This window comes from Astyanax mexicanus, chromosome 19 (genome assembly GCF_023375975.1).
Source record: "Astyanax mexicanus isolate ESR-SI-001 chromosome 19, AstMex3_surface, whole genome shotgun sequence".
Lineage (NCBI taxonomy): Eukaryota > Metazoa > Chordata > Actinopteri > Characiformes > Acestrorhamphidae > Astyanax > Astyanax mexicanus.
The window spans coordinates 19,275,102-19,294,633 of NC_064426.1; the positions used below are offsets into that span (position 1 = coordinate 19,275,102).

Sequence of the window (19,532 nt, forward strand, 5' to 3'; positions counted from 1 at the left end):
ACTTTAAGCCTACGAACATGAGTCTAAAAACATCCTATAATAACCAAGCAGAAATGCCTGAGGTCTTACAGATACAAGCAAAAGTACATCCTTTTACCATTGCCTTTCCCCCCCTGTGAAATGGGTAGTCCTCCTCCAAGCCCACTGCCTACAACATACACACATCAACCAACAGGAGATAAATTGACTTGAGACTGAGAAATAAAAAACAAATATGCAATTACACATCATTCATATCAACACATGTTCATATCAACACACACACGCTTACACACACACACGTGCAGATCTAATTCAATGAAGATCGAGGTACAGAAAACACAATATACCAAGGACCATTAACAATGAATGTGCTGCATTGATCCAGATGAAAAGAAAAAAGACTAGCTTACAACACAGTGGGCCCTCTTTTAGTGATTTTTTTTTATTCTACAGGTGAGGCATCAACTGTGTACCATGCAGCTTGATTTAGGGTGTGTCAGTGTGTCTTTGCTATCATAACGATGGGAAAAGTAAAATTTTTGCACTTCAAAGGGCATGTACTTACTCTTAATTAATCATAGGTGCGTTTTGGGCATAATGTGAAATGAAAATTAGTCAGTGTATTACTTTCTATTCCCTTGAAGAGACAGGTCTGCTCTGACTTTGGCGGGTTGCTATTTTAACTATGCAGCAAAGCAAAATTATTGTATTTTGTATTCTGTTTATAGTTGATGTGAAAGCTGGGTTTGAGCACTGCTGTGTGTCTTTCTGTGTGCAATTAGCGGAGACATGCATTGTATGTTAAGCATGTGCCGTTGCCAAGATAGCAATGAACCTCTGACTGTAGTCTAGGTTCATTTCAGCCAGTGGCGCACTGTATCTGTGTTTTCCGCACACCTCACTTCGAGGCCACAACAGCCATTGGCCTAGATATATTTATAAGGACCTTTGCCATTTAAACAATGCAGTTGCAAGGCGTGAAAATAGACTGTTGGTGGGGTGTAAGGTAGCAATGAGCATCGGGAATAAAATAAGGCCCAATGCCTGTTCCAGTGTTCCAATTTTCTGCTTTTAGGATCAACCAATGAATGCTAAAGGTGAAGTAGAATCAAAAACACCGAAATGAGTGTAGTTGTTTCAAACTTTAGTTATAACTGATAGCTGGTTTTCCAATTAGCAAGATGTAAGACATCATTTCCTGTAGTACTGAAAGCAGGGTGACCTTCTTTTTCCATGAAAAATATCCAGATTTCGTAGAAGTTCTACACAATCTAAGACAACAGTTTGTAAAATCTTTTGACTGATCCTAATTTACCAGATTCTGAAACGCTCCACCTTCTACTTTCTATCTAAATCACTTAAAAGAGATTCAGTAGTTGTTCCCTAGGTCAGATAAATAGTTTTGACTTTGGTGGTTGAGCCTTTTACTTGAGTTGTTACTCTTTAAACTGGTATTTTAACAATACTCTTGGTTTTTACAGAAGAAGAAAGCAAACTTCAGCAGTTTGCAACAAGAACTTTGCCATTACTGGCATTTTCTGATTGTGACAAATCCAGAAATAAGGGTCTAGATTTGAGAGACAATGTAAAATAGCATCTTTCAATTAAAAAGATTACACGTTTAAAAGATTCAATTAAAAGATAATAAGAGGCAGAGTTTCTAGAACTTACATAACTCTGCATCATTAGTTATAGTCCAATTTGTACAGTATTCATTTTACATAGCGAAATTGTGCATTGCAATTAATACCAGAATTTAAACAAATGTGCCATGCCAGTCATTTTTATGGATGGATTTCTGCTTCAATATATATGTTCTGTGCAAACTGAGGAGACATTTAGCTTCACTGTGAATACCACAGATGCATTCAAGTCTTTGGGAAATCTTAAATCTAAAAAAAACAGGCAAATTTCCAAACAGAAATTTAATTAATTTATTTTTTTATAATTTGTTTTCTTTTTTTTTCAATTTTCACCCCAATTTACATGACCAATTAACAACCCACTCATTAGGACTCCCCCTATCACTAGTGATGCCCCAACACCAAGAAGCTGAAGACTAGCACATGCCTCCTCCGACACATGTGAAGTCAGCCACCGCCTGTTTTCCAACTGCTGCTGATGCAGCATTTTAGAGTACTCGAAGCGCACTCTGAGGAAAGCGCAGCGACTCTGTTTTCTGATACATCAGCTCACAGACGCCTTGTGTTGATCAACATCACCCTTTGGAGAGATGTGGGGAGAAAGTGCCATCTACCCACCCAGAGAGAGCAAGGCCAAGTGTGCTCTCTCTGGACTCCGGCAGCTGATGGCAAGCTACATAAATAGGATTCGAACCGGCAATCTCCGGAGGCAGCGCTTAGCCCACTGGACCAAAAGGGGATTAAAATTTTGATGTAATTTGTTTTTTGTAGGTGAGGTGAGGTAAGTCGCCAAAAACTAAAGGCAAGCATGTTGTTTAGATAAACCTGCTTTTGACACCTGTACTTCTAGAGTTAATAAATAGCAGCAGGTATTTTTTAGCATTGACTGGCACCAGCACCAGCAAAACAAAAGCACTGAAAAAAGAACTGAAAAGAAAACATTCTAGAACAACCGCACTCAAGAACCGCACACCAGCTCACCCCCATCAGTTCTGAGGTGTTTGGTGGAGAATGCGGGCTTGATCAGCTCTCTGCTTCAGAGAATGATCAAAAACATGCACATGAACACAAATGCAAATGCACATTATTAAAACATCCATTATCAACATCTACTGACAAAACACACCCTGCTAACACAAGGAGGCCTGTTTATCCACACCTGCACATAAAAGCCTGAGATCTGTGTCGGCACCATTAAAAAAAATCCTTATGATGGGATTTAGTCTGAGAGATATGGTGTGCTCACACACACACACACACACACACAGAGTGTGTACTGTCGCTGTCAGACAAAAACCTGGTGCATTTTTTACTGTTTGACACAGTGTGAGTCTGGTAGTTTTTACATTTTGTTCAAATTTCATGATAAATTGACCAATAAAATTACTTGGAATAAAATATAATTCACTGTCTTCCAATAGGAGTTAAAACGTTTTTTCCCCCTTCTCCTGTAAATATGATATTTAAGAGATAATATTGTGTGACAGTAAACTAACTTCACAAAGACAAGGCCAGACACTTTCTCTTTTCTTGAATTGGCTTGCATTATTTGCTTGGAGATTTTTTTTTTTTGCCATATTAGTGTCTGAAAGGCATACAGGATGGGGCCTGTGAAGAATTTCTAAAACAGAGGTGCTGATTTCGGTCCTGGATATCGACCACCCTGAAGACTACAGATCTAACACACTTAGTTGAGTGTCCAGAATGTTCCAGAGTGTCCATGAAGGTCTTAATTACACAGATCAGGTGTGTGAACAGGGAGGTAGAGCCCACATACTCTACTATACACCTTGTAGAGCAAGTTTTTAAGCACCTATGTCCAAATTACAGCACATTTTGCTGTTTTTCACCTAAAACATTTTGACTTCCACAGTTCCCCTGAACAGCCATTTCTAATACAGCACCTCTCCAGACTGTAGAAACTACTAAAAGCTGAAAACAATTGGGTATCTTCCTATAATATTTCCCTGCCTTGAGGACATCGATTTTTTTTAAATAACTACAAAGGATGTGATTACAAAATGTATAATTTGGTTATATGTGCTCAAACCTTTGTATTTGACTGTACATTTTGAACATATTTAATCATATGGGGATTTGATCTTCATTTGAACTGTATCGAAAAATGGAGATTATATCACTGAACACAAAAAACTAAAAACATGTATTTTATTAAAAATATATATTTTGTAATAAGTAATCAACTTTGCATCGACAACCTTCTTTCTGAAGGCCTCAGAGAGATTTTTGCATTTGTCAACAGTGATCTAATCATTTTACTAATCAAGAACAAACCAAACTAATGTCTGAGGTTTAAATAAGACAGGCTCCTCCAAGAACTTGTCCTAATTTTGTACTGTATGTGTGCAGTATATGTGCAGTATATTCCAAGTTGTTGTGGAAATGCTATTTGTACAAAAAACTCAAACTGAAGGAATACTAAATGTCATGATAAAAAGCGTGTCACTGGTCAGGTGCTGATCACAGTGTCCTATAAAAAGAATAAAAAGAGTCTCCCCAACTTACCGCGTCCAACGCCAGGGTATACACCAGCGCCGTAACCTAGCAACAAGACAGGATCAAGGCCAAGGTTAGAGCAATAAATGGAAAGAAACAAATGATTGCTCTCTATATATGTCTTGCACACGAACCCTTAGCTCCACAACATCTAAATCAACAACATGACATTTAATCACAGCCAGTGAAGAGCTTCTAACACATGCTGTGAAATGTTACAATCGTGGTCCAACACTGGCTTCTAGATTACATAGTGACTCAGACTTACAGATGTGTCACATGACCAGGAGAACACATAATGAACACACACTCACCTGGCTGGAGTCCATAGCCATTAGTGTATCCTGAGGGGAAAAAAACGACAAAAATTGGTTTAATTTAACAGTTTTAGTTAGACCTGCTGGAACTGCTAAATTAAATGATGTGGACAAAAGTGTTGGGACACATGGTCATTTATAGCTTCTTCTTCCAAATCAAGGGTATTAAAACTGGTTTATCCTGCTCAAAAAAAAAAGAAGAAACTGTCTCTACCAGTCTAGGATTTGATTATAAAGAACATTATAAAGATCAGGATTTTGAATGATTACTACTCCTCCTCATCTCAACTCATCACAGAAGTATTGCATGGAGCATCATCATTCCAGGGAACACAGTTCCACTGCACCACAGCTCAATACTGGGGGGCTTTATACCCTTGAAGGCCACACCTGACTAGGTGTTCACGTTTATCTCCTTCGGAAGAGGTGTGAAATTAATGAAGTACGAATACTTCGTTATCTTACTTAAGGAGAAATGTTGGTTATCTATACTTTACTGGAGTAAATTGTTTTTAGACTTTTTACTTCTACTCATTAGTTTTTAACCCAATAATCTGAACTTTCTTCTTTTTTACATTTATAAAAAAGCCTCGTTATTCCTATTTTATTTTGTGCTTGTTTTCATTCCGGCTTCTAATCATTAAAAAAAACCCAATCCAGATAAATCTCTCCATCCAGTTAGAGTGAATCTAAATGTGGTTGGATGTAGAGAAGAATAAACATTTACCATTTAGAAAACATCACGCCCACACTACAGCAAAAACATAGCAGACGTATGTAGCCTAGTATGAAGATGATCCGTGTGTGACATAATTATTGTGACATTGCAGAAGCTTATTGAAACAATATATTAACAGCTGTACTCTGTCCCTGAAAGGTGTTTTTTTTTACTAATACTGTTACTTTGTTCTGTATATTATTAAACTGTATATGGCTTATATATTTCAAAATAGACAGAATGAACTTTGGGAAGGTCACAAAACAGTTTGCAACATAAGGTCTTCTCACCTCGTCCAAGTTTTCCTGCCTGAGCTCCCAGAGCCATTCCCAGACCGTTCCCAAGTCCTGCTCCAAGAGCAGCACCTAGAAACCAACCAAGGCATCAATCAACACAGATTGGAGCTGTATTTCAAAATCAATCATGTCTGCCTACTTGAGACAAGATAAAAAAAACAATAATGATAGCATGTATAAAATATACATATAAAATCTAAATATACACAGATGTAGTGAAAAGATATTTTAAAAAAGGGTATAGAGATGGGACTCTGAGTGTTCCAGTGGGTTAAGCACTGCCACTATGATCAGGAGATTGCCAGTTCGAATCCCGTTCATGTCGCTTGCCATCGGCTACCGGAGCCCTGAGAGAGCACAATTGGTCTTGCTCTCTCTGGGTGGGTAGATAGCGCTTTCTCCCCACATCACTCCAAAGGGTGATGTTCGCAGCACAAGGCATCTGTGAGCTGATGTATCAGAACCACTGCGCTTTCCTCCGAGTGTGCTGTGATGCTACTCGGTAATGCTACAGCGGTGGCTGACTTCACATGTATCGGTGGAGGCATGAGCTAGTCTTCATCCTCCTGGTGTGTTGGGGCATCATCAGTGATAGGGGGATATGGGTTGGATAATTGGCCGTGTAAATTGAGGATAAAATGGGGAAAAAAATAGAATATTTATTTTAAAATAAATAAAAATGTATAGAAATATAAAGTTCAAGCACCTGTGATAATTATTACATTATTACTACACAAATTTAAAAAAAAATACAAACAGAGCCAGCACTGTTGAATGAGAAGGTGTGTCCAAACTTTTGACCGTCACTGTATACACCAAATGTACAATACAAAAGAAATTAGAAAGTACACTCTATATTAAAATGCTGGATGACCAGTCGAAAACAAATGGTTTATGATTCATGTACCACATTTTCCCATAGTCCTAGTTGCTGTATTTGAAATGAGTTTATTAAAGGTCCAGTATATAGTAATAATATGCATGAAATGCCCTTTGCAAGCAATTGTACACAGGAAAAATGTGCTGCATGAAATGAATAAAAGTCTGTAGCATTATTATTCCTACCATAACCTCCGAGAGCTCCTCCGTAGCCTTGCTTCATTCCTCCTCTACCTTGTAACGGCCTGTATCCTCCCGCTAGCAAAAAACATACCATATGAGTTAAGTTAAGAACATATTTGACTCATTATAAAATAATGTTCTTAAACATCCTTCACCATCAGTACAATGCAGATTTAATGATATCAACTCACCTCCAAGGTAACGGCCAGCTGTATAAAACAGAAAACATAAGATACTGCCGTTAGCTTTTTTTAACACAGCACAGGGTGGAAAAGCAACATCCAAATACACATATACAGCTCTGGAAAAAAATAAGAGACCAACTAAAAAGGATAAGTTTCTTGGACTTTAGCAAATTGAAAACCTCTGGAATATAATCAAGAGGAAGGCGGATGATCACAGTCATCAAAACAAGCTGAAACTTCTTGAATTGTTGCACTAGGAGTGGCATAAATTTATCCAAAAGCAGTGTGTAAGACTGGTGGAGGAGAACATGCCAAAATGCATGAAAACTTTGACTAAAAACCAGGGTTATTCCACCCAATATTGATTTATGAACTCTTAAAACTTGTTTTCTTTGCATTATTTGAGGTCTGAAAACAAAATGCTCTAAATGACAATATATTTATTTGGAATTTGGGAGAAATGTCGTCTGTAGTTTATAGAATAGAACTACATTGTTCATTTTACTCAAACATATACATATAAATAGCAAAATCAGAGAATCTGATTCAGAACTGAAGTAGTCTCTTATTTTTGTTCCAGAGCTGCATATATATATATATATATATATATATATATATATATATATACACGTTTCATAAAAAAAAAAACAATTGAAAACGTAATTTTGAAAAAAAAATATATATATATATATATATATATATATTATTCTACACATAGAGTGGTGCTTGAAAGTTTGTTTTAGAATTCTTTAGAATTCTCCACCAATCCACAGGTCCATTATGTAAATGGGAATTCAAGACTATTATTACCCTTCCCAGGTTACCCTTTGGTTGACCAACAAAGATCACTTCTCGGAGAGCATAGAGTGTAATAGTTAGCAAAGTCACAATGGAAGACAGGGTAACTTCTAAACAACTGAAGGCCTCATTAGACACATTGGATGTTTATTGACATGTAAATGTTAGAGAACACTGAACAACCTAGGTCTGATTAGCTACACTTTGCTAAAGATCATGTTGACAAGACAAAAGAAATGTTTTGTGGACGGAAGAGACCAAAATAAGACTTTTTGCTTTAACTGAAAAGTGTCATGTTTGGATGAACACTGGACAAGCACTGCATTCCAGCATAAGAACTTTATCTCATCTGTGAAACAATGTTTGAGCCTGTTTTGCTGCATCTGGGCCAGACCAGCTTGCCCTCATTGATGGAACAATGAATTCGAAATACTAAAGAAAAATGTCTGAACATCTGTCTATGAACTGAATTTCAAGGTGGGTCATGCAGCAAGGCAATGACCCTAAGCATTCTACCAAAGAAAACTTCAAAAAGAGAAAGATTAATGTTTTGAAATGGCCAAGTCAAAACTTAATTGACCTGAAAATGTTGTGGAAGAATTGTTTATTGTTGCGCTACATAAAGATGGCCTAGGCTTCGAGAAGATTGCCAGCACCCTGAAACTGAGCTGCAGCACAGTGGCCATGATCATCCAGCATTGTAAAAGAGTAGGGTCCACGCAAAACAGACCTCGCATTGGTCTTCCAAAGAAGCTGAGTGCACGAACTCAGCATCACGTCAAAATGCTGTCTCTGAAAGATAGGTGCAGGAGTGCTGTCAGCATTGCTGGAGAGAATGAAGAGGTGGGGGGTCAGCCTGTCAGTGATCAGACCATACGCCGCACACTTCATCAAATTGGTCTGCATGGCTGTCACCCCAGAAGCAAGCCTCTTCTGAAATCTGTACACAAGGAAGCCTGCAAACAGTTTGCTGAAGACATGTCAACAAAGGACATGGATTACCGGAACCATGTCCTATGGTCTGATGAGACCAAGATTATTTTGTTTGGTTCAGATCAAGCATGTTTGGTTGTATCAAGCATGGTGCATGGAAACAGAGCATAATCATTTTGTCAGTGTTGTCCCATGAAAAGATATACTTAAATATCTGCAGAAATGTGAAGAGGTGTACTCATTTTTGTGATACACTGCATCTGTCCCAGGAAGACTTTTGCTATTGGCAGTGTTTCTCTACAGGAATTAGACAAACTGTGTGTGTGTGCATTTGCACATCTGTGTCAGCAATGGGCACAACCTAAACCAGCTGAATCAATGAATTCATTAGAAAAAGTGTCCGCAAAAAACATGTGCTCACCACACATCTTTCTCTTTCTCTCATCGGCATGGACATTTCAATATGGCCACAGCCATTACACAGCTCAGTGGTTAGAATGCTGAGTTATTGATCACGGGGTTGTAGGTTCAATATCCAGCCTGCTGAACTGCCACTGCTGGGGCTTTGAGCAAGACCTTTAACCCTTTCTGCTCCAGGCAGGCTGTAGCGTAGCGGACCCTGCGCTCTGAACACAGCCTTCTAAGCTGGAATATGCAAGGAGGAATTTTTGCTGTACTGTACAACATGTATAATATTACATAATCCTAATCTAACCCCAATGACCACACACACACACACACACACACACACACTTACACACACTATAGAGACTGTGAGTCACAGTACTTACTGCCTGCCTTTGCAGCTTTGCCTCCATAGCCACGGCTTCCGAGAATACCAGCACCTACTGGGAAAGAGAATTTACCGTACACAATATTTAATAAAAGAGAGAAGTAGCCTCCATCCACAAAAAATGAAGCAATAATAATTACAAAGTGCTGCAACAACACAACACAGACATACATACCTCCTGGCTTGGCACCCAGACCAACAGCACCAAGACTAGCACCTGAAATAATAGAAATACTTAGGATTACACACACATATATATATATATATATATATATATATATATATATATATATATATATATATATATATATATATATATATATATATAATGGAAAATTATTGAGATAAGCAATGGACTAATAAATACTTAAGTAATTATTAGGAAAAGTATTAAGGTGACTAATGGGATAAATAATTGGGTAATTATTAGGAAAAGCACTAAGGTGCGCAATGGGGTAAATAGTTGGGTAACTATAAGTAAAATTACTGAGGTGAGCAATGGGGTAAATATTTGGATAATTATTAGGAACATTACTGAGGTGTGCAAAGGGATAAATAATTGGGTAACTATTATGTAAAATACTAAAGTGAATGATGGGATAAATACTTGGGAAATTATTATAAAAAGTTCTAAGGTGAGTAATGGGATAAATACTTGAGTACTTGGGTAACTATTAGGAAAATTACTGAGGTGAGTAATGGGATGAATACTTGAGTACTTGGGTAACTATCAGGAAAAGTACTGGGGTAAGTAATGAGATAAATAATTGAGCAACTATTAGGTAAAATACTGAAGTGAGTAATGCGATAAATACTTAGGTAATTATTAGGAAAAGTCGTAAGTTAAGTGATGGAATAAATATTGGGTACTTGGATAATTATTAGGACAATTACTCAGGTGAGCAATGGTGTAAATATTTGGTGAATTATGAGGAAAATTACTGAGGTAAGTAATGGGACAAATAATTGGGTTAGGAAAAGTATTAAGGTGAGTAATGGGGCAAATAATTGGGTAATTATAAGGAAAAGTACTGAGGTGAGCAGTGAGATAAATAATTGGGTACTTGGGTAACTATAAGAAAAGTACTGAGGTAAGCAATGGGATAAATAGTTAGGTAACTATTAGGTAAAATACTGAAGTGAGTAATGGGATAAATACTTAGGAAATTATTAGGAAATTACCTATGTTGAGCAATGGGATACACACTTGAGTGGGGGTGTAATAGGATAAGTACAGGGGTAATTACTGAATTAACTATGCAGTTGAGTAATTGGATAGACTTTTACTGGGTTACCTACAGGTGGATTAATGTATTAAATACTTGAGAAATTATTTTGATTAGTACTGACTTGATTTCTAGGATAAATACTACTAGGTGAATTATGAGATGACTACAAGGCTGAGTGATGGAATGAATGTATGGGTAATCACTGGTCAAATTGCTGAATTGAGTTATAAATAAAAGGGTAATTACTAGGAAATTACTATGATGAGTGATAAGATAGTACTTACACTATCTTATACTTCTATATTATTGTGTACTTATACTTACTTCCTTAAATATATGTGTATATATGTGTAAAAAAATTGAACTACAGAGGCCAGTTTTGGTATAAATACTTATTTAGCAATTGCTCGGATAACTACATTAATTGATTAATTTGGATAAACACTGGATAATTACATGGGTAAATAAGGAATTCCTTCATGAGACAAATATTTGGAAGTTACTAGTGTTAACTTTGGAGCTTTTATTGGATACATTTTGAGAAATTACTACGATTATTACAGATTTAAATATTTGAGTAATTACAAGGAAAACAGAAAAGTTGACTAATGGGGAAAAATGTTCAAGGGCTATTACTAGCATGCACGTGGAGCTGAACAATTAGACACTGTAATTAATATGGTAATTACTTGGGTAAATACTGGAATAGGTGAGTGTTGGGATGAATACTTGGGTAACTACAGGGATAATTTAAGATTGCATATTGTTTTACCTCGACTTGGCACCAATCTCCCTAGAGCTCCAGTTTGGGGTCTGACACCTGATTACAAACAAACAAACAAACAAACAAATAAATAAGAAAACAAATGAATAATACACTAAATACAGAAGGATATGGGTAATAATACAGATGGAGAGGGTTATATTATTATGAACTCTAATATAAGGAAATTACAATAAACCAGTCATTAATAAATCAGTGTCCACTCTACACGCTACTGCAGGGCTCACGACAGTAAGAATTCAGAGAGATGAAACGAGTAAGTAAATGAATTAAACAGCAGAAATCATCTCTATTGTACAGACTCTAATGTTAAGACACTGACAGCACTGACAGAAAGTCATTAAATGAAGCATAATTGTAAAACAGTGCACAGGTCAGTGCTTTTTACCCCCCAGCCCGTGTGTCTCATGCCTCTGCTTTGTGTTTCTGAGAATGATGGCAGTGCAATTTCCGCGGCCAATAAAGTATGATGGCTGACGTAAAGGGTGATCAGCTGTATGGCTCCGAGCCGACTCAGCACAAACCAGGAACAGGCCGCCATTGATGCGCTCACGCTTGGACAAACGGATGGACTGTGTGTGAGCTGTAAACGTCTCCGCTCGCGGCTGCTCGTCAAATTTTGACCACCTCTGCCACCTCCAGGCTGAAGACTGTGATTTCCAGCCTCAGTGGCGAGAGATGAAATACAGGGAGGGTTTATGCTGCAGCTGGAAAACGTCCAGGTAACCAAGACGTGCTGTGGAGTGATCTGGATCCAGAAGTCATTTTCTCTCTCTATTTAACATCGGTGTCAAAATTCTCACACAGAAATGTTACGGTCTGCTCAAGATACAACACGCGGACAAAAGTAATGGGACACCAGCTCATTCAGTGTTTCTTCCGAAAACAAAGGAATAAAAATACTGTTTATTTCTGCTTTTGTTGGAGTAACTTTTTCTACTCTCATGTCTTCTAGGGCATAGCTTTGAGGATTTTATTGCCTCACCAAAAATCATTACCCTTCCAACCAAAAGTGTCAAAGCCTCATAAAACCCGGGTTTTGCTGGGTGTGCATTTTTTTCAAGCTATTTGTTATTAGTTATTATTAGTAAGACCTAACAATATATAAATTAAACTTTGTCTTTGTACAGTTGTTTTTGCAAAAATAAAATTAATATATCTTTGCTGATTGGGATCAAAAGGACCCAGTTAGTCCAAAAACTAAATATTTGCTTGTTTCTGTCTGTACTGGCTGTAGAAACTTTTGACTGGAATTCCCACCATCTTGTTTTCAATCAATTAAGTGTATGTTTGGGTCAAAGTGTTACAAAAAATATTAGATAAAAATAAGTAAGTAAGTTTTTTACTTGAGTAAAAGCATAAAAATACTAGTTGTAAAACAATTAAAGTATAAAAGGAAAAGTAATGTAAGTGTGGAAAAATTGCTATTAAGAACAAAAGCTTAGTCCGTACCACAGGAGCCCACAGTGCACCACCCGCCTCCCCAAAACACATTTTTCTTAAGCCTATAATGACTATCATGTTATATGTTGTGAATTTAAAATGTTAATGTGAATAAGTTTGAAATGCAATAGGCTAGGCTACATACGTCTGCTGGAGTGTGGGGGCTTCACGTGTGCAGTTGTAATGGATATCCATATTACGCGTATAAACCAATAGGGTGTCGAAATGGTATATGTTTATACTTCTCATCCAATCACAATCAGATTCCCTCTATCTGGATGGAGAGATTTATCTAGATTGTTTTTTTATTTTTTTAAATGTAAGGAGTAAAAAGTTCAGATAACTGAGTAATAATGTAAGAAGTAGAAGTGAAAAGTTGTCTGAATAATAATTACTCCAGTAAAGTATAGATAACTGATCCGGACTCCATTTTCCAGAATGCCGCTGACACTCATCACATGACACTCACTCGGCCTCAGTCACCTGAATAGTGATCGTTTTCACCTGCATCTCTGTCTATTACTAGCATTATAAGCATTCCTGACGCTCTTTTTTGTTTTTTTGTGTATGACCGCTGCTACTCTATTTTTATCTTTGACTTTTTGCCAAGCCCTTGTTTGCTAAGTTGGCCGGCCTTGTATCTTTTAGTATGTTATGTTTATCATTTATCCTATCTTTATCTTGTAATAAAAGCCTCTTTCCTTTTTTAAATCTGCACGTGTCTGATATCTGTTCAGTCCTGACAAAAACCAACATTTTCAACATTTCAACTTAATTACTTGAAACCTCTGATCCTAACTCATTTCCAACTCCATAAATTAAATAATCCTAAAAGTACTGGTATTGGATGGAGCAACATCATTCCAGAGAACTAGTTCCACTGCTCCAAAGCTTAATGCATTTTTATACTGTACCTCAGTATCTGTTCCAGAGAGTCCTATTCCATTGGCAATGAATCTCTACAAAGACTCAACGGGCAATTTGTATTTGTGCATTTGCACACAAAGTTAGCTGAATGCATTCATTTCAAGTCTGAATATTCAATCGTATAATAAAAGATACTATTAACATTCCAACTTCTAACAGTTTTATAGGCAGCATCTTTACTGCGGTACGATATTGCATGCCATGTCACACAACCCCTAATCTGTCATGCATGCAACCATCTGTGGCTCTGTGTGTAAATGGGGATTAAGGGGAAAAATCTGTGCGCCGAAAATACATTTGCTGACGCAGAACTGCTGCACCAGAATAGGGAATTAATCCATGAATTGACTAAAATGACAATCTATTTGGCACTGCAAAATAATCCCAATGCTCTGTTCGGATGATTGGCTGGATGCTGAGGTCAAAGCATCCAAAGGTCACGAGAGTACTGTGAGATATCAGCTGTAGGTCAACTGTAGCTCTGGTGCAGCCAATGTGCAAATAAAAAAAAGGTCAGTAAAAATAAATACTATCATACCCAGCTGTGGCACATGACCGACCTTCAACACTGAAGTGTGGCTGAAATGATGTCAATTGTAGTTTAAAAGTAAAATAGGGTGAAATATTGGTAAATGGTCGCGAATAGGTTAAAAGGATACTTAAGGATACTTTTAATAAAAGTTTAAATTTTAACTAGGTAATCTAGGTAATATCTCATTCTAATAATACTTATTATGATAAGGTCCACAATTACACGTTGTTGAATGCTTAAAGGTGTAATGTCTTAACTAATATTAATTATACCACAGTTAATTCCGACCCTGCAATGTGATTGGCTGGGAGGCGTTTAATGAGTGACATTATTAGCCAGTAATGCACTGTAATCAAAGTTCTCCATGTATTACTTCTCCACATACAGGTAACCTAGCACTTACAAACCAACTACTAACCAAATGCAATGTTATTATACACCAGAGGGGGGCGCTTGATCCCAAAGGCACAGTGCAGAAACGCCATGTCTCCTATAGGCGGCACAGGCAAAGACGCGGTCCCACAAATAAATAAGCCCAGCGATTCGAAAAAATACAGGTTATTACACAAATGATCAGCCACCAATATCAGGTTAAGAGTTGTTATTATTAAAATAAAAGATAAAAAGTATATATTTTTCTGTTAATATAGGTAATTTTAAGCTGAATGTAAGGTGGACTCTTGTAATTCCACAGGTCTAAAGAAAACAAAACTTTGATTCTTAAAAAAAAACATTTTTTTTAATCTACACAGATTTCTCTCTTGTGAAAACGGGTGAGTAAAGCGCTTCCATTTATTTACAGTACGCTTAGAATTCCATCATTTTTACTAAAGTTGCTGAAAATGCAGAGTTTACAGCACAGCTACAAACAGCAGCAATGTAACTATTTTAAATCGTAGTGTTTTATAACCAAACTGATCACATTTTCTCGTCCTCTTTAACTCAAAATCTTTTAATAAACAGCGATAATGGAACTGTGGTATAATCACAATACTACACTTGAGGTTCGTGCTATAACGTGTAATATTGGCACTGCTGTGCTGATCTTCGGCACTCGGCCTGCCAATATTACACGTTGTAGCATGAACCTGGAGTGTATTATTGTTTAATTGAGAGAAAGGGGTTCTGGCCTCACAGCCCTAAAATTTCAGTCATTCTAGTGTTAAGGTGTTATTAAACATAACACAGTTTTAATGCTTAGAAATGTTGCAAATTATATTGAATTGAGACATTACTTAAAAAAAATGTGTAATAAGTAATGATGTCCAAACAAGTGTCAATTAATAATTAGTCGAGACATTCTGTTATAAGTACTGTTAATTGATATATCCTTATTCCTTATTGTAAAGCCTTACCTTGATTATTCATTAGCATTTTATTATATTTTAAATATGCTACAACTTCAATTATGTAAATGTATGTGTTAGAAAATAGACAATAACAAAAAACTAGAAAGTAAAGTGTTTAGAACATGTGAAGAGCATTGAAGGTTCTATATAAAACCATACTTTTTACTAAAACCTTAAATATCCATGCTTAATAAGAGTATAAAATGTATGAGTATACATTTATAAAGGTTTTCAATGTATAATAAAATGAGAGCATTAAATGTAGAAAAGTAATAGGTTAAAATGTTGCAATGTTAACACTGATTTTTTTTTTTTAATCATGAAATGATTCAATGCTAATGCTAGATAGCATTAGCATAGGCATGCATACAATGGCTTGGTGCCCTGTCCATCCATCATTTTATATCATATCAAGGTTGAATTGTATGCACGCCTATGCTAATGCCATCTATAATAAACTTTACAATGTTAGCTCCAGCTAGCCATGTTCAGACTGAAGTAATTAATGCTAGCTAGCTAGTTATTTTATGTGTTATGTACGTATTTTATTTGTATTACTGAACGCAATTCATCATGGTCAGCTTCAGTTAGCTATCGGTCAATAAAACTAGCAATCTATCCTCAGTTTGCTAGCTAGCTATGCTAGTTCTGACCAAGCTTAACTAAGAGCTTGTCATCAGTCAAGTATTAGCCAAGTTTACTTATCTTACTTTGTACTTATATATTGTTATTTACTAAGAAAATGTGCACATTCTTACTGAAATACTAGGTTAGACCTAATTTTAAACTTTTTAAAAAACTGCAAATTAGATACCCCACCAACTTTAAAAATGTGGCTTATAGAAGTTGCAAATATGCTGCATATTGAGAGGCTCTGATATATATTGTCTAGTAATTTGAAGAAATTTTTAAAAATATGGAACCCCTTTTTGTAATACCTAGATAATACACACTAGGTTGAATACTAATCATTTTTTCCCTCTTTTTTCACTACCCTGTCGGACTGCTGTATGCACGTGAATTTTCCTCTAATGTTACAATGAGGATATGGATATATTTTTTGTTGTGTTTGAATTGCAGTATCATTATTGATGTTAATATTGTGGGAAACTTTGTAATGTGAAAATCGTATAAATAAATGTATCAAAAAACAAAAAAAAATACTAGGTTAGACCTAATACTTGAAATCTTTCTACTGTGTGTCTATTTAAAATAGTTTTTAACTATTTATTTTAATGTTTGGTGCCATTGGTAATGCAACATTAGTTTAGTGTTTTTCCACCACAAACCATTTGTTCTTAAAGTAGCCTGCCCAGGAACATTTTAAAGGTTTTAAAACATCAATGTAATGCTCAGAATGCAAAACTCACATTATTTAAAATTACATCACTTCTAAAATGTGTGTACACCTCACACACCAGTTATAACATTAAAACCTCCTGCTTAGATTAACAGAAGTATTGAGGATAGCGAACATTACATTAAATAGACTAGCCACGTCCCATGAGCATCAGTGAGCCTTGGGCACCCATTTCCCTGTCCTGAGCTCTCCACTTCTCCTTTCGTGCATCATTTTTAGGTAAGTACTGACCACTGCGTTCTGAGATCACTCTAAAAGACCTGCCTGATGGATTGGAGATGCTCTGATCTCTCAGTCATCTTGCCAATTAGAGCTTAATGTGTCTTAGATTCTTATTTTTGTTCAATTTTCCTACTTTAACAAATCCATTGAAAGACCGGACTGTTCACTTGCTGCCTAATACTGTGTGTGTATCTACCCCGACAGGAGCCATTAAATAAATAATTTCATTCACTTCACCTAGCATTGGTTTTAATGTTATGGCTAATTGTCTAATTTATATCTTTTACTTTATGCTATATATTTCTACTGTTAATGTCATGCTAAAACCTTATATCCTTACAGTAAAAAAAAAAATCTAGTTTTTTAATTGAAAGTCAAAGTATAGTGATTTAAATCATTTTGGAGCATTTCTTTTAGTCAATCTATCATGCAATTTTGATATAATGTAATGGACAAATTCACATTATGCCAAAAAGTCTTGCATTAATATTTGTACTTTATTTGTATCATTTACTACATTGTAGATTAAATTTAAAGACTTAAAACTAAGAAGGAACACATATGCAGTTATGTAACAGACAAAAAAGTGTTTGGCCTTCATATACCTGATATAAAAACATTATCTATATATCAACCATTTCTCCCTTTTTAAGAATTCAGTATTTTACTGACTTTTTTTTTTACATTAAAACTGTAAAATAGGCATGTACTTCATTTAACCATATATTTTTATTCCTGAAGGCACATATAACAAAATAACTTTTGAAGAATCTTAAAAGGGAGAGATAGATCTGCATATTCATATTATATTCTTGTTAAAGGAGAACCCCGGTGTGAAATAGACTTAGGATGTAGTGAAACATGATAACGAGTACAAGCTTTTGTTGAATAGCCCACCTCCGTTTACCCTCAGCATTCTGAAATACAGCTGTTTTAGCTGATGCTCCAAACAGGGTTACAGTGCTAGTGATAGGGGCATAAAGTTGGTCATGCAATGAAATCACTATTTTTACACCATTAACAAACTCAAAGTAGCACCAAACTTCATTGGTACTTTGAGGTACTTTTCTGGGAACCACCATCTTGAAGTTAAGTCACGATAAGACAACTGATGAGCACAAACTAATTGGTAGGATAGAAAAACAGAATGCAAAATTAATTCTGTAGAAATGCATGAATTCCAGCTGTTGCTAAAAAATATCTCTATAATATTCATGCATTTCTGATGAATTAATTAATTCTGTTCACCTATCCTACCGATTCATCTGTACTGATCTATCGAATTCTAGTTGCTAAATAGCAGGTTCTGTGTATATAAAGTGTATATAGTGTATTTAATAAACTATCTGTGTAATTTCAAAGTTCTCAGTGCCTCTTTTTAAATGTCAGGGTTACTTAGAATTATCCCAATAAAGTGTGAAGCTACTCTGAGCTTGTTATTGGTGTAAAAGTAGCCATTTCTTTGCATGCGCAACAATATGCCCCTATTTCTAGCATTGTAAGCCTGTAGCGAGCATCTGCTAAAAGTGCTGTTTTTCTGAATACTGGGGGTGAAGGGAGGTGGGCTATTTTAAAAAAAGTTTGTACTTGTTCTCATGTTTCACTCCATCCCAAATCCATTTCACACCAGATTTCTCCTTTAATGGCACTTTAAAACCAAATTGAAAGTACCCATTAACTACGTACTAGTATAGTATTTAATGTATAGAAAAGTGAATAAATTAGTAATTTATTTAGTAGTTAGTAGATCATGATAAAGAAGCATTGAACATTTATAAAAACAATAAAATAGACCTTTATCATTTTGTTCATTGATGAAAATAGCAACAATTGTAAAATGATAATTAATTAAACCTACAAAAAAACCCTGATTCAACCCAAACATTCTCTATAATGCCTCTTTATCATCTTTTACAACATCTCAGACATCTTAGGCTTCTTACCTCCTTGTAAAGTGACCTGTGCCAGCCACAGCACCACTGAAGTCTGCAGGAGTCTCTGTCCCAACATGGCAGCAGACGAGACAGACAGACGGACACACAGAGAAGAACAGGCGACCAAACAGACAGACAGATGTGTGGAAGAGCTGGTTGCCTTTAGAAACACATCTAATGGCCAGTCTCAGTGTCTGCAAGCCCTTTAAATAGGCTCTAGATATCTGTGCCCTTCCTCCATCATTGCCCTGCCTTCTTCTATGATGCCATTGGGCACCACATATTCCAAACATCTGCCTGGTGGCTCTCTATGTTTTACTCGACCCCCCTCCCCCTCATCCTCTTCCTCCAGGCTGGACCAGACAGCTAGTCCTTGTCCAAAGACGCTACGCACATTCTGAACGCTCAGGTGTCTTAACAGGTCGGTGTGAGAGGACATGGAGACATAGAGCAATTCAGGACACTGAGAAGATGAGAGTGAACTAGGAGAGACTGGAGAAGAGAGAAT

The 19,532-nt window shown here is 36.3% G+C and overlaps 1 protein-coding gene across 7 annotated transcripts in view; it reads right to left on the reverse strand.

Moving 5' to 3' along the window:
- The window catches only part of LOC103039514 (uncharacterized), a 43,657-nt gene extending 24,443 nt beyond the window's left edge, over positions 1–19,214 (reverse strand). For 5 of the 7 annotated variants that reach the window (XM_022674098.2, XM_022674124.2, XM_022674106.2 and 2 more), the window contains exons 1-10: positions 19,034–19,212; positions 11,246–11,293; positions 9,420–9,461; positions 9,243–9,299; positions 6,727–6,744; positions 6,539–6,610; positions 5,468–5,542; positions 4,457–4,486; positions 4,152–4,187; positions 98–148 (exon numbers count right to left, since the gene is read on the reverse strand). In XM_022674098.2, coding sequence (XP_022529819.1) covers positions 98–148; positions 4,152–4,187; positions 4,457–4,486; positions 5,468–5,542; positions 6,539–6,610; positions 6,727–6,744; positions 9,243–9,299; positions 9,420–9,461; positions 11,246–11,293; positions 19,034–19,100 — 496 coding nt within the window. In that variant the 5' untranslated portion in view covers positions 19,101–19,212. Of the gene's footprint in view, positions 1–97; positions 149–4,151; positions 4,188–4,456; positions 4,487–5,467; positions 5,543–6,538; positions 6,611–6,726; positions 6,745–9,242; positions 9,300–9,419; positions 9,462–11,245; positions 11,294–19,033 lie in introns of all 7 variants that reach the window. The other 2 variants (XM_022674092.2, XM_022674117.2) reach the window with 2 other exon arrangements.
- Between the last annotated feature and the right edge of the window lie 318 nt (positions 19,215–19,532).